General features: G+C 35.1%; 3 protein-coding genes and 1 long non-coding RNA gene across 23 annotated transcripts in view; 2 read left to right on the top strand and 2 right to left on the bottom strand.

The window, feature by feature from the left end:
• The window catches only part of LOC117155271 (E3 ubiquitin-protein ligase Rnf220), a 202,703-nt gene extending 197,782 nt beyond the window's left edge, over positions 1–4,921 (top strand). For 4 of the 5 annotated variants that reach the window (XM_033331082.2, XM_033331079.2, XM_033331081.2 and 1 more), the window contains one exon: positions 477–4,921. In XM_033331082.2, coding sequence (XP_033186973.1) covers positions 477–548 — 72 coding nt within the window. In that variant the 3' untranslated portion in view covers positions 549–4,921. The remainder of the gene's footprint in view (positions 1–476) is intronic. The other variant, XR_013059658.1, reaches the window with a different exon arrangement.
• LOC143303421 (uncharacterized) lies at positions 4,771–10,986 on the bottom strand. 3 transcript variants are annotated; one of them, XR_013059659.1, is made up of 7 exons: positions 10,874–10,986; positions 10,356–10,808; positions 6,266–10,285; positions 6,062–6,123; positions 5,921–5,983; positions 5,641–5,702; positions 4,771–4,886 (listed from the first exon to the last, which is right to left on the bottom strand). XR_013059659.1 is itself a non-coding variant. In XM_076623129.1 (7 exons), exons 2-4 carry the CDS (start codon positions 6,495–6,497, stop codon positions 5,966–5,968), a joined length of 312 nt encoding a protein of 103 aa, XP_076479244.1. In that variant the 5' UTR covers positions 6,498–10,808; positions 10,874–10,986; the 3' UTR covers positions 4,771–4,886; positions 5,641–5,702; positions 5,781–5,842; positions 5,921–5,965. The 3 variants fall into 3 exon arrangements, 2 of the variants coding, with proteins under 2 accessions (XP_076479244.1, XP_076479243.1); XM_076623129.1 differs by adding an exon at positions 5,781–5,842 and having other exon boundaries at positions 6,266–10,808; XM_076623128.1 differs by having other exon boundaries at positions 6,266–10,808.
• On the top strand, positions 10,698–13,300 carry LOC143303422 (uncharacterized). Of its 7 annotated transcripts, none has more exons than XR_013059662.1 (5): positions 10,698–10,865; positions 10,937–11,023; positions 11,199–11,314; positions 11,362–11,950; positions 12,037–13,300. It is a non-coding gene; the product is annotated as an uncharacterized LOC143303422 (long non-coding RNA). The 7 variants fall into 7 exon arrangements; XR_013059661.1 differs by having other exon boundaries at positions 10,937–11,120; XR_013059663.1 differs by having other exon boundaries at positions 10,937–11,314; positions 11,375–11,443; positions 11,518–11,950.
• The window catches only part of cher (filamin A protein cher), a 51,415-nt gene continuing 49,990 nt past the window's right edge, over positions 13,234–14,658 (bottom strand). For all 8 annotated transcript variants that reach the window (XM_033330982.2, XM_076623118.1, XM_076623121.1 and 5 more), the window contains one exon: positions 13,234–14,379. In XM_033330982.2, coding sequence (XP_033186873.1) covers positions 14,195–14,379 — 185 coding nt within the window. In that variant the 3' untranslated portion in view covers positions 13,234–14,194. The remainder of the gene's footprint in view (positions 14,380–14,658) is intronic.

Genomic DNA, 14,658 nt, shown 5'->3' with positions numbered 1-14,658 from the left:
ATTAACAATTCTTTCTCTGACACGTTGCTCTCGATTCACCTGTGGAATATATTTTAAACTTTGCTTGTTATCTTATACGTTACATAAAGAAATATATCGCAATTATTATCATAATATTTCATTGATATTTAATTACGTTAAACATAAAATAATGAATAGTAAATCTCATATCTAAAATCATTTTATATAAACACGATGAAATAATCGTTCGATATGCTATCAAATTATCATACTCCTTAAAACCTAGTATTATTTCTCGATAGAAACTGTTCCTGTCAAAATTCTTCTTTCTTCTCCACTCCTCAAAAAAAAAAAAAAAATGCACATTGCGATATAAATGTTTTTCAACTTTAATCGCATTGAATTATTTTATTCGACTTGCCGCTAATATATTTTTGCCATACGGTACAACTGTCAGAGAAAGAAAGCTGAGAATAGATAGGAAAAAATTTGTTGAGGAGAGTTGTCCCTTTCAGGGTGCGAAAAAGCTGTGTCCACAATGCAACATGATAACGTCGCCTTCAGATTTGCGACGTATCTACATGTGAAGGAAGTCGCGTGTGCCAAACAAGAAATTGGGTTGTCCGTAGAAAAATAATGGTCGATTTTTTGCCAAAGAATCGACGCGTTTCGATATGACTCGATCGTGTAAATATCTGTATATATTTATGCGTCACGTTAAATTAACTCCTTTTAGATTTACCACGTACGAATTATGCACTTAGTAGCGTTAGTAAATTAAGCCGTGAAAGGCGCGCGCGAATCATGTCTCGATCATGCTTTATCGCTCGTCGCGCAGACCAATTTTCATCCTGCTATAATATATAGAAATATATATAGAAAAATATTTCCTCCTCTGATAAGTTATCGTATAATGTTAGTCGACAAGTTGCTACGCTACTCTTCACAAGTATTTGGACACCTGCGATTCGATCAAAAAATTCATATTTTTTTTATTTATAAACAACGTTTCTCTATTCTTCACCATTTTTCTCTTCTCTTAAAACAATTATCGCGAAGATATTTTCTTTCGTCTATGCGAAATTGAAAATAAAACGAGGAATATATCTGCATCACATAAATTCAATGTTTAATTATTTAATTTCCTATACTTTTAATCGTTCCTCTTTAATTTATAATAGTTAACAATTATTTTCTTCGTCGAGATAAAAATCTTCCCCCTTTTTCTCTTCTCATAGGCGACAAATTATGTCAAAACAATTATCGCGAAGATATCTTCTTTCGTCTATGCGAAATTGAAAGTAAACGAGGAATACATCTTCGTCACACAAATTCAATGTTGTAATGAATAATTATAATTATTTAATTTCCTATACTTTTAATCGTTCCTCTTTAATTTGTAACAGTTAACAATTATTTTCTTCGTTGAGATAAAAATCTTCCCCCTTTTTCTCTTCTCATAGGCGGCAAACTATGTTAAAACAATTATCGCGAACATATCTTCTTTCGTCTATGCGAAATTGAAAGAAAACGAGGAATATATCTACGTCACATAAATTCAATGTTGACCTGTAATGAATAATTATAATTATTTAATTTCCTATACTTTTAATCGTTCTTCTTTAATTTGTAACAGTTAACAATTATTTTCTTCGTTGAGATAAAAATCTTCCCCCTTTTTCTCTTCTCATAGGCGACAAATTATGTCAAAACAATTATCGCGAAGATATCTTCTTTCGTCTATGCGAAATTGAAAGAAAACGAGGAATATATCTACGTCACATAAATTCAATGTTGACCTGTAATGAATAATTATAATTATTTAATTTCCTATACTTTTAATCGTTCCTCTTTAATTTGTAACAGTTAACAATTATTTTCTTCGTTGAGATAAAAATCTTCCCCCTTTTTCTCTTCTCATAGGCGGCAAACTATGTTAAAACAATTATCGCGAACATATCTTCTTTCGTCTATGCGAAATTGAAAGAAAACGAGGAATATATCTACGTCACATAAATTCAATGTTGACCTGTAATGAATAATTATAATTATTTAATTTCCTATACTTTTAATCGTTCTTCTTTAATTTGTAACAGTTAACAATTATTTTCTTCGTTGAGATAAAAATCTTCCCCCTTTTTCTCTTCTCATAGGCGGCAAACTATGTCAAAACAATTATCGCGAAGATATCTTCTTTCGTCTATGCGAAATTGAAAGAAAACGAGGAATATATCTGCGTCACATAAATTCAATGTTCTAATGAATAATTATAATTATTTAATTTCCTGTACTTTTAATCGTTCCTCTTTAATTTGTAACAGTTAACAATTATTTTCTTCGTCGAGATAAAAATCTTCGCTCTTTTTCTTTTCTCATAGGCGACAAATTATGTCAAAACAACTATCGCGAAGATATCTTCTTTCGTCTATGCGAAATTGAAAGAAAACGAGGAATATATCTTCGTCACACACATTCAGTGTTCTAATGAATAATTATAATTATTTAATTTCCTGTACTTTTAATCGTTCTTCTTTAATTTGTAATAGTTAAGAATTATTTTCTTCGTTGATATTTGCTAACTGTAATATGGTTGCGTGCAGTAAGATCAAAATTACATTAAAAAGGTTTCAATCGAAGAACTTATTTTCTTATCAGAACAGAATTATTATATTATTACTAATATAATAATATAAATATAATATATATATATATTATTATTATATATTATTCTATAAATATGCAATGATTTGTGTCCAAATATTTATGTACGGTAGCGCACGTTATTTTGCGCGATACTTATTTCAAGACTTAAGAACCGAATGAGGGACATTTAGAATATTACGAACACAGATATTCGAACAATTTAATTATAATCGTTACAATTAATCGTTTCATCTAGTTCCGCCGTATAGTTTCAAATAATTAAGAAATCTGTTAAAAGGAGGAATGCTTGCAGTAAAACCGAACACGACGAACTTTTACACTCGATCGTCGATTGATTAAAGTTCGGGGACGCATCATCGCCAAGCATCTTCGTCGAATCTGCTCCTAATCGAAGACTATTCGCGCGTACCTGAAATTCCTAGGTGTCATTTCGAACGACTAACGTCTACATTAAAGTCGCCCCTTTTCGCCGGATCTACCGTTTTTCTCTTGAAACAATGTATCTGTGTCTACGATTCATCGAGTTCAATTTACAAAGACGAATATTATGTATGTGTAAAATATAATCGACAACTTTGTTAAATCAGCTATTTCCAGTAGGCTTTCCGTAACCGTGAAAGAGGACAAAGAAAATAGTCGGAAATTATCGTATTTAAAATACGAGCAGCACTCACCAACACTACGTGGAAACACGAGTCTCTTAAACGTTTATTACGAATGTCCAGCAATCTGTTGTTGCAATCTTCTTTTAAGCCGAACCTAACGAACCGATTAATTTAATTCGAGGCGCACAAACGATATGGAAAAATGCGAAGAAGAATAACGACGAGTACGCATTTTGTTTCTAATGTATGATATGTAACATTCAGCCACTATATGCGACTTAGGCAAAACACTACACAATGTAAAGAGCAGGCAATATTAATTTTTCTCATTAGGTTTAATTATTTTTTTATTTTTATCCATGGAAACGTATATTTATTCTATTTTATCAGCAATAAAGAACAATTTATTATCGATAGTATCTGTTCGAAAAAAAAAAAAAAAAAAGGAGAAGCTAGATTTTATATTATTTATAGTATGTTTCCTATCGTTACCAGGGTTCAATCGTCCATTTTTCCAAATACAAATTTTCCTTGAGGAATACTTCTTTAATTGTCTACGATCGATAGAGAATATTCGTAATGGACGATTAATTCGTTGTACGGATAAGATGCACGTTAGAAACGAACGAATTAAAAAGGCAATATACGAGGTGAACTTGGTTTTTCTTTTTTTCTTTTCTTTTAATTTCCGTTGTAAAATACGCACTGTTTGCAGGCTATGGCGAAATCGATAAATCACAAGACGATACACCAGTGTAATCCAATCGACCAAAGTTACGATACAAACAAACAGACAGAAAAATGTGGATAAGTTAATAATTGATATCTATTAAAAGGAATAACGCAAGCTCGCCTGTTTTTCCCTTGTCTTATGCATGTAAAACAGAAGGAACGTTGTTTATTTTGACTAGAAAAATTCGTGGAGGAAAGTACGAAGAGGGAGAGAATAAAGAAATGCAGATGAGAAAGGAAGGGAAAGACGGACCAACGCGTATATCAACGATCGATCTTCTTTCGAAAGATTCGTTTCTTATTTTCTAAGTATATTATTGTTCCATCTGCTAAATCATTGATACAATGATCAGCGATTAAGCGAACCAATGAAAAATGACGAAAAATTGTTTGACATTGAGAAGACAGATAATTCGACTGGACATGGCTCGATGAGTTATGTTACATTGGAAATATTTGAAATTTCATTTCATATTAATTTTCTTGTTAATACCCAGCTTTCGTAATATTTCATATTATAATAATCAGTTACAAATTTTCTTTCGTCGCTTCTCCCACGTTCGAGGTACCAAAATTTAACGACCGAAACATTGCACGCGCGTCCAATCGAATTTTCTCACTCGTTGTTGATAAAACGTGAAACGAACTTGCGATAAGCAAATTATCTTTGTTTCGAGACGAAGTATGCAGGTCGATCGACCGCAGTGATATGCACAAGTCCAAGAGTTGCTTGGATGCTGGTCAATGTTTTTTAAAACAATAGAAACGTCCGAATTTTCTCTTCTTCTGCTTCTCTGTCCCTGTCGATCAAGATTTTAGATTGCTGCGTGTCCCCTCGTGCACGCCGAGAAAGTTCTTGTAAATACATACAGAAATCGAGTTAAAACCAGCAGGAGAAATCGGCTCCCCGTTGCGAGCGTTGTTCTGTAATCGAAATAAAACGATCATGGAATGTAGAACTATCGTTTACAATCAGTTTCTTCGTCGCCTTGTTCTTCTTCTGCACGAAATTCATTTCCTTCCATTTCAACGATACGCTGTGCATCGATGGAATATTACGATCAACGTTCCAACAATTTTCAAGCTGAAACGCAGTCAAAGGTACGTACTGCTCATTTTTCTTTTTTAACGATTACTTCTAACGATTCTCAGAATCAAGTGATCGAAACGAAATATTTGCTAATTGAGATTGGAAACTTTACTTTTTAGAATTGTCACATGCGTTTGTATAATGTAACATATGGATGATAAATCGTAAATGTTATCGATATTAATTGATGAAATGGAACGTTTATTTATATCGTCGTTAGCTCTCTGCTTTTAACTTTCTTTCGTTTCTTTTCAGTGGGAAATTAATTTTATTTATAAAATTTGAACATTCCTCGTATCGATTAACAATTTTGCCCAACAAAGCAACTCGATTGTTTGCATGTGATAATGGACACTTTCCAAATGTGGAAAATGTGGAGGAGGCTTTTAATTGCAATTCATAGGAAGATAAAGTATACAGGAAGACCTGTTTTCAAGGTATCGATACTATTCACAGCTAATCAGCTCATTTTGTTTCAGTATGATAGGAAAGTAATTATTAATGCGTGTAACGACCCAGGCATTTATTCAAGCCCATACTAAATAGTTAAGTTACGTACTAAATTACATATTTAATTGTAATACGTACAATTAAGGCATCAGAAAAATCTTCCCAGTGAAATTGTCCATCTTTGAATTTTGAATAGGTTTCTGAAAAATGATCATTCTTAGTCTCATACTAAATAGTCAAGTTACACATTAAATTACATATTTAATTGTAATACGTACAATTAAGGCATCAGAAAAATCTTCCCAGTGAAATTGTCCATCTTTCAATTTTGAATAGGTTTCTGAAAAATGATCATTCTTAATCTCATACTAAATAGTTAAGTTACATATTAAATTACATATTTAATTGTAATATGTACAATTAGAAGCATCAGAAAAATCTTCCCAGTGAAATTGTCCATCTTTCAATTTTGAATAGGTTTCTGAAAAATGATCATTCTTAATCTCATACTAAATAGTTAAGTTACATATTAAATTACATATTTAATTGTAATACGTACAATTAAGGCATCAGAAAAGTCTTCCCAGTGAAATTGTCCATCTTTGAATTTTGAATAGGTTTCTGAAAAATGATCATTCTTAGTCTCATACTAAATAGTTATGTTACATATTAAATTGCATATTTAATTGAGGCATCAGAAAAATCTTCCCAGTGAAGTTGTCCATCTGTGAATTTTGAATAATTTTGTAAAAAATGATCATACCTAGAGGAATCAGTGTGAGGTAACTTTGGAAGGCGAAACCTCTACTTTCATATCTTTTACGTTCATTTCGTTTGAACCTGTTGAACCTACAGCAAACAATGGAGCGAAAAAGTAAATATGGGTTTTTCCTTGGAAATTTTACAAAATCGACTCTTCTGCGATTAATAAATTTCTTTCTAACTCGAGTTATTATGAATTTCAATTTGCATTTATATTTAGACATTTTAAACATTTTTCTTATTTTATCATCTTCCAGTAAACAGTGTCAAGTGGCAGTAGAATATCCTGTTTCCTTATATTCGGATATTACTACTTTATTTCCATTTTCTCCAAAATATAGCGCAGTGCACCATTCTAAATACTTTTGTGTCGACTATTTTCACATTAAAACAGCCCAAACTCTCCTGCATTATATTCCAATATTGCTACTTCACTTTCATTTCTTTTAAAATGGGACGAAGCAATATTTTAAATACGAATTTTCCCTTGGAATATTTTCACCTTAGAATAATCCAAGTATTTATATTCTAAGCATCGCTACTTTGTGTCTATTTCCTTTGAGATAGCGCAGGAGGCAATTTCCAACATTTTTACAGTAGAATAATCCAAAATTCTTTACTTGCATTTCCTTTAAAATATACACAACGCAGATTATTATTTTAAATATCTTTACATAGAATATTTTCAGATTAAAGTAACCCACGGTTCTTTATATTCGAGTATTACTACTTCATTTTCATTTCTTCCAGAATATACAGAAGATATTTGCATATAACTTTAGTCCCTAACGAAGCGTCCATCTGTAACATTCTACGTCTTATTTTCACAGTGTCAAATTTTTACATAAATCCGAATTTATCGTTAACTCTGAAACTCTTAGCTTAACTCTGTCGATATTACTATAAATGTATCAATCGTCTGTACGCAAAGCGTGCAACAACGACTCTGTCCCTGCGTTAATAAATTAAATCTCTAAAAAAATAAGAAACCAAAATCGACAGAAAAAGGTGAAATAAGTTTCTGTGGCAGAAGCTGCAGCGCAAACTCTGGCTACGTGGCAGGAAACGTTTCCTTTAATTTCCTCTTCTTATCTAACCGCGAGGGCAGAGAATACTCTGAAAACGATATTCGCGTAGAACACGAGGAATATGAAGCGCGAACAAGGTCGGCCGAGTGGTCGGGAGGAAAAAAGCTGCCGCAAAATGGCTGTAGCCCGCTAGAAGCTTGTTCCACTAGCTTGGAGTAGGTGGAACTGGAAACGAAGGTGGGGCCGTGCGGTTTGCAGGTGCGCTTTCGCCAAAGGATCGCGTATGGATCGACTCTTTTCACCGTGGATAAAGACAGCCCCTGCTATGAAGAGAAGAGAAGAGAAGAGAAGAGGAGAGGAAAGGAGAGGAAGAAGATAGGCGGGAACCAAGCGGTAGAATAACATTTTGCCAGAGGCAAAAGAAGAACAACATTTTTACGGAAACTAGACTGCTGCTAACCGTGCGCCAAGTTCCAGCGAGAACGTGTCGTATAATACGAGACAGAAGAAGAAAGAGGGAGAGAGCGAGAGAGAGGGAACGATAGAAATGGGGAAAAAGTACAGAAGAGGGAAGGTTGGAAAAAGTCCGGGAAAACGAGGAGCATAGTAAGAGGTGGGATTGTAGGTGGAGGCGGAACTGAAGGCTCCGCCTATGCTTTCCATCCTCCACCTGCCACCAGTTGACCTCTACTTACGCGCCAATTCACGTGCCACTACTACCTTCCACACTTCACCACCTCTGCTCATTTCCTCGGTAGCCACTGCTTTGTTCCCTGCCCGATCTCGTTTAAACTCCTCTTCCACCTGACATCGGTTAACCTCAGCCAAGGGGCTTTTTCCCACACTCGAAATTTCCCTTACTCGTTCGATACTCTACGCGACCCCGGTCGTGTAGCTCGAGTATTTTCACGATATTACCAGGCCAGTGCCACAAATATACAGGTTCGACTCTCTTCGGTTCGATCCTTCAATTTTTTCCATCCCTCTATCTTGCTGTCGTTTTAGCCACACGGAAAATTTGTAGCGTTTCAAGGGAATAATATACAACGTAAAATTCGGACGAGATACGAGTCGAGACGCATAACAGTGGCAATTTTTCTGCATTTTTCGAGTAGCTTTTAATGGTGAAATATACCATGGGAATGAAAGTGTACAAATGTTCCTTCGTATTTTACTGGAATTTCAAGTTTCTCTTAGCGTTAGAAAATATCATCGAGTTGAAAATGATCGAAAGAACGCAGTTTCTAAGCTACCGCGTAATGGCATCTTAGCGAAGATCGCCATTCGCGTGTTGCTCGTCCCGTTTGTCTAATGTGAAAGCTAATTGACAAAGAAATTGTACAACGGCTGATGGACGATTGGACGTTATATCGAGATGTCAGATTATATCAGAGTCGAGCTGGTGCTTGTTTATCGAGGGATTTGATTTTAATCCTGTGCCTAGTTCCTGCCACGTAATAAAATGGCCAGGATAATAATTGCGCTTCCACTATCAAAGGAACGGTACCAAATAAGAAGCTGCTTCTCAAGCCGACTTTATTCTAACAACCATCATCTGCTATAGCCACGATATAAATCGTCTGTTCGATTACAAAAGAAACAGTACAAATGAAAAATCGATAAATAGAAAATCCATTTCCGAGCAAAGCTTGTTTGAACAGCCCAGACTGCTCGTCTTCTACAGAGAAATCGTTTCTGCCAGAGAAACATTACGAAACAACAATTATTTTCCAACCAGACTTTGCTTTAATAACTCGAGCGGTTGCTCTTCCCTGGCCGTAATATGCCACCATCCCTTCGTCTACCAAAGAGACGGTACAAACTTAACAAAGTGATCTTTCAAGACGTAACATGCATATACGCAGTCTACGACAAAATTGTTATCTTTCATATCCACAAGCATCGCGACGTACGAAGAAAAAGTATACCAAGTAAGTTGCAAAATGAACAACGATGTAAACGTACTGTTAGGTCGTCCGAAAAGTTTCTTTCGTTTTGTAAGGAAATAATGGACGCAGAAGATTTTTGAATTACGTATAATCCATTTTGTCCTATCAAAATAAAGATCGCAACGTTCGACGGATTAGGTTTCACGTTTGTATAAAAATGCATCGTTGTAAGGGACGTGTCTGTAAAAGAAAGGCACTTTCCGGACAACTTAATACTCGAAGCTGTACAGTGAAACGTATCTTGCAGAGCAGCGCGACGAGTGGAGGAAAGAAAATGCGTGATATCATGGAGAATACCATGCAGTAAAGGAAAGAGCGGAGGAATAAAGAAAAGGGGAATAAGATGGAAATAAAAGAAGCAATCGCGTCGGCGTCTCGCGAGCGTCTGACGGTTGGGAGCAAGGGTGGCATCGGATGCGTCGGAGGCGTCGGCGTAACCACGAGGAAGGGCGTGTTTCTGGGAGGAAAAGCGAAACGGGTGGCCGTACGACGGCGCAAGTCAAGCACCTGTTTTCGACGCCTGCGAACTCGAGCGTAAGGGACCTATGAAACCGGTTGCGACCGCCTACCATCCTATCGAAACCAACGGAATCCGCATCCCTGAAGAACCTCTTCCACCTATCCACCTATCCACCTAGCCGTTTACCCACCTACGACCTCCGATAACTTCACCGACCACCAGATTCAGACCAGTCAGAGACGAGAAACACGCAGCTTTTTCCACGTTTCTCCTTTCTCCACCTACTAACAAATTTCTCTATCTTGCTCTTTTAGTTGTATACACAGATTCGTAGATAGACAGCTCGAACGATATCTTCTCTTTCCAACCGACGTGTGCATCCCTCGGTTAACTGTCCCCCTTTCTTTCCGCTCTATTTTCGTTCCTGTCTGTGTCAACGAGCATATCTTCCCGCTTCTGTTCTACTGTTTTATCGTTGCTACGATTTCGTAATTATTTTTTATATGTTTGAGATATGTCGTATCGTAAGTATAGGCTAGTAATGGGATTTCTAATTTGCGGCCATTGATAGACTACGGACTTCGCTGTAAATTCGTATTTCTTACGATGTAACCGAGAGAGTAGAAACTATAGGTAGAAAATTGTTTTACATACCAAGTAACAAGTATTGTAGTAGGTTGTTCGAAAAGTTTCTCTCATTTTAGAAGGAAATAATAGACGCATGATGTTTTTTGTTTTATACTAGTTTATCGAATTATGCACGAACGTAATAATAGAAATAGAACCAAATGGATGATACCTAATTCAATAAAATAATATAAAACAGAAATTGCTGTTCATTTATTATCACCTTATGAAACGAAAGAAACTTTTCGGATAACCTAATAGAAAGCCCTATGCTTTGGGTATTTCGTATAGCCTCTTGTATCGTGTGCATTCTGTGCAATTTTGCGTCGTTAAGTTTCCAGTAACTGCGTAAAAATCCACGGTCTATCGATTGAGTATGTGGATTGGCAAGTTGGAGAAAACGATGGTCCGAATGCATATGTTTCTGACAATTCATGTTGCAGTGAATAGGATCGAAGAAGAAGAAAGATGTGTAGGGTCCTGTGATAAAAGATACGTATTAGACAGTGTGCGTGATACTGGATATTCCATATATTTGTACGTACATTCTGTATATTTTGGCATCTTTAAGTTTTACATACCCACATACACAAATATTTGCGTTCCAGATGACGTTATGTTTGTGATAGATGAGCAACGAAAAATTGTCGAGGTTAACTGATTGAAGAACAAGTGGATGAATTTGTAATAGAAAAGTATATTGAAATAATTAAAAGTATAAGTATATGTTGAAAATGACAACGTTAGTTCGCACTCGCTATCCATATACAGATGCGCTAGTTACAATAAATAGTAACTAGAAGATAGTTCTAGATATAATCGATAGATTTAATCGATAGGTTTAAGCTATTCTTTTGTTTTTATCCCTAGTGCATATAAAAAAGTGCAAGAAAGGTTATTCGGCTCGGAACGGTGTGATAAATTTATCCGAAGAATAAACTAATAGCTATTGTGATCCTATCTCTAAATACAGAAATAACAACAGTGTAAGTATAAGTATAATGTATAAGTTTATGCTGATTCATATCCTTAGTGTTATCTCTTAGTGTTATTAGACGATGGAATGATAGGGAGCAGGTTCATATATTTATAACAAAAGGACATTACCAAGAAAGGTAAGCTTATAGCTTGGGCTAGAAGCTACAGGGAACATAAATAGAAATCTATTTACTAGTTCCTTTGTTCCTAGACCTTGCAACCCAAAACATAAAGTATACTTAAGGGTACAATAATATGCACCGCTCCTTATTTACAATATTTCTGCGTAATAGCAGTCTCCAGGTCACGGATGTACGTAAATAAAGATGTAGAATTTTTCTTGAAGCAGTTACTTCGACAAAAATGGATAATCGCGTAGCCAAGAAATAAAATGAAACGATAGTGTTGAAAATTGAAACAGATCATCTTTCGACAAATTTCGTCAGCGTTCCAGAGAAAATGGTGAAATCAAACATTGCAACAATTAGTTGTAATAACTATGATGATAGCATAAGAAATCCATGTAATTAATAATAACGATATATATTAATCGCAGATTGAACAACTAAGTTTTTCCCAGCAATTAAAAATGTACAAGCATAGAAAAAAGAAATTTATTACGCCACATTGTTAGGAAATAAATGGTAAGCGTGACGCGTACGATGTAAACTGTGCTAAGTTTCACAGTTCGTATGATAAAAAGCCTGTGTATCGTTATTCATGGTTACAGGTACGATACATCTAACGATGACAAGTTACGGATCGTGTTCTTCCTGGTGAATGCAAATTTATTCAATGAGAAGCAGCCAACCGTGTTTAAGTGTTCGTTTTATGCGCACTGTTTGACAATAACAATCTATTTTACAGCCTTCTCGTTATCGATACATAGACGACACATCTTTTCTACGAGAAAAAGCTTCCGCTTTCCTAACTGCTATTACGAATCAACATTTTTGAATGCTTATGGCTGGTCCTCGATTTTTACCCAATTCGTACCGGTTCCCGAGACATTCGATCTGAAACATTTTTCAAAGGTTTTGTCGGTTTTGTGGCAATCAAATCTGCCTGTTTCGAAAATACTGTTTTGAGAGAAACGAATTTAAACTACAGTTTTCGAAATCGTTGAACAATCGGAAAATTGTTCGCGTGAAAGTAAATCGAAAATATATATTTCCCCATATATATCATCGAGAGTTAAAATTTTTCGCACAGAGCTCCGTTCTCGAGAAAATTAAGTTTGAATATTCGTCGAGTATTTCTCTATATGCATTCCACATACAACGCTCTATTTCCTTTCTCCTACATTCCCAATATTTCATATCCTCCATATATCTTGACACATATAAACCAAATAAACACAAAAGAATATGTTTCTAAATAAAGAAGATATATTTATGGCATAAAATGCAGACCACAAATTGGCCACAGGAAATCGTCATTTCGCAGGAACAAAGTTTACTATCTCGTAAGATGAAATTTGTCTTCGGCCATAGAGTCATTTCGTTGGCCACATTTCAGCGGGTGATGTCAGTTAGGTAGTCGAAGCGACTGGGAAATCATCGCTTTGGCAATTCTAATTTAGCAAGCTGGAATAACTATCGGACTAGTTTGTACAACTAGTGTGGAAAACCATGTGTGGAACACGGGATAAAGGAGACAAGGAAACGATATAACGAATGATTTTTAATAAACATATTATTTATTTAATTTTTATGTAATATATAATCATCGATACTTTTAGTTTGCATTTTTAATCCAATCATATCGATGTAATGTTACGCAGTGGAGAAGGATGCATCTATAGAACGTATTTTCATAGAACAAATATCTGAATCTAAGATATATAAGGCACAATTGTTGTATCTTACTATTCTCGAATAAAAATAATTGACTTATTTCATCGCCGTAGTTTAACACGTCCGTATCATTTTTCTTTCTTTCTTTTTTTTTTTGTCGAATGAATAATATCTATCGTATATCATTCAAAGACGAAACGAGACTGTATATAATAAGTACACGCTACATCGTACCAACCCCCATCTGATAAAGAAACTGTTTAAACGATTAAAAACACTTTTTCCCTATTTCCATCTAATTGAGCTAGTTTAGAAATCGTTTACGAGTAGAAGATCAAGACGACGCGCAACTTCTCCTTTCGGAAGAATTTACAATTTTTCCTTATAATTATTTGGTTCTTCGTTGCGAGTCGCGAAATTTACAAAAATAATTGACGAAACCTGATTTATTTTACGTTGCTTGATCGATATGAGAACTTGCGTTTGCATTCTATTCTATCAAGAAATTTTATTCGTATTTCGACCAACACGTTGTACGTTTCGATCTTTTTATACGTGGTAGAAAATAGTTAAACGAATACCATAAATAGTCACTTTAATATTTATATGGCAAAAAATTTGTACGATGGCGAATAAAAGAAGTTTCATTGCTACGGTGTTTCGCACGTTTTCAATGAAATTTCTTCTTCAAAATAACAGATAGCTATACCAAAGTTATTTAGAACGAAGATGGAAGCGCGTAAGGGGTTTACATTCAAACAACGTTCTACATATTGACTTCTGGCTGAACTCTGTGAAAATACTTTCAGCCAGAGAAGACGTGTTTTTATGTCTAATCGTAAATTACGCTATTCGTTTCAAGATTTTCACGTCGCGGGTTTCACTACGTCTACGATACGCTTTATTACTCTATTCGTTTAAGTAGATAAGGATTTAATCGATAATCATCGAAATTCTTCAAATGGAACAATCAATGTAACAGAGTCTGGCCAGTACAAAGCAAAATTATCGCACCGCGTTATTGGAATCTTACTTTCGCTTTCTTCTTTCCTTTCTTATTTATTTTTTCTGTTTAGTTCCACATGCGTTTACTTATACTTCGACTTTATATGGCGATCCAGGGATATGATCGTCTCCCCATTTTACGATAACGATGTATTCTCCTCTTTCGCGAACCAAGTAGTTCACGTTGTAATTGTTGCGACCTATGTGCTTCATGGATACTTCGTCGCATGGACCTTTGGGTCCGTACACACCAATGTACAAGATATTGTTACCTACAAACAAGGAAAACACAGATGAATCAACGTTTTAAATTTCTTCGCCTTCTTATCAAAATCATGTTCATCAAGATAATTTCACGCAGTGTTGCATGAAATTGTAACAAACTATGCCCTTTTAATATGCCTTTAAAATTGTTAAAACCGATATATATTGGGTTGACAACTAAGTGATTACGGATTTCGTCAACACCACCTAATAACAAAATCCGCAATCACTTAGTTGCCAACCCAATAGATTACGTTTGTATGAATTAAGTAATAATTATCATTTTT

The sequence above is a fragment of the Bombus vancouverensis genome, chromosome 12 (genome assembly GCF_051014615.1).
Source record: "Bombus vancouverensis nearcticus chromosome 12, iyBomVanc1_principal, whole genome shotgun sequence".
Classification (NCBI taxonomy): Eukaryota; Metazoa; Arthropoda; class Insecta; order Hymenoptera; family Apidae; genus Bombus; species Bombus vancouverensis.
Note: the sequence above shows the minus strand (reverse complement) of the source record. Positions and strands in the feature narration are given on the sequence as shown.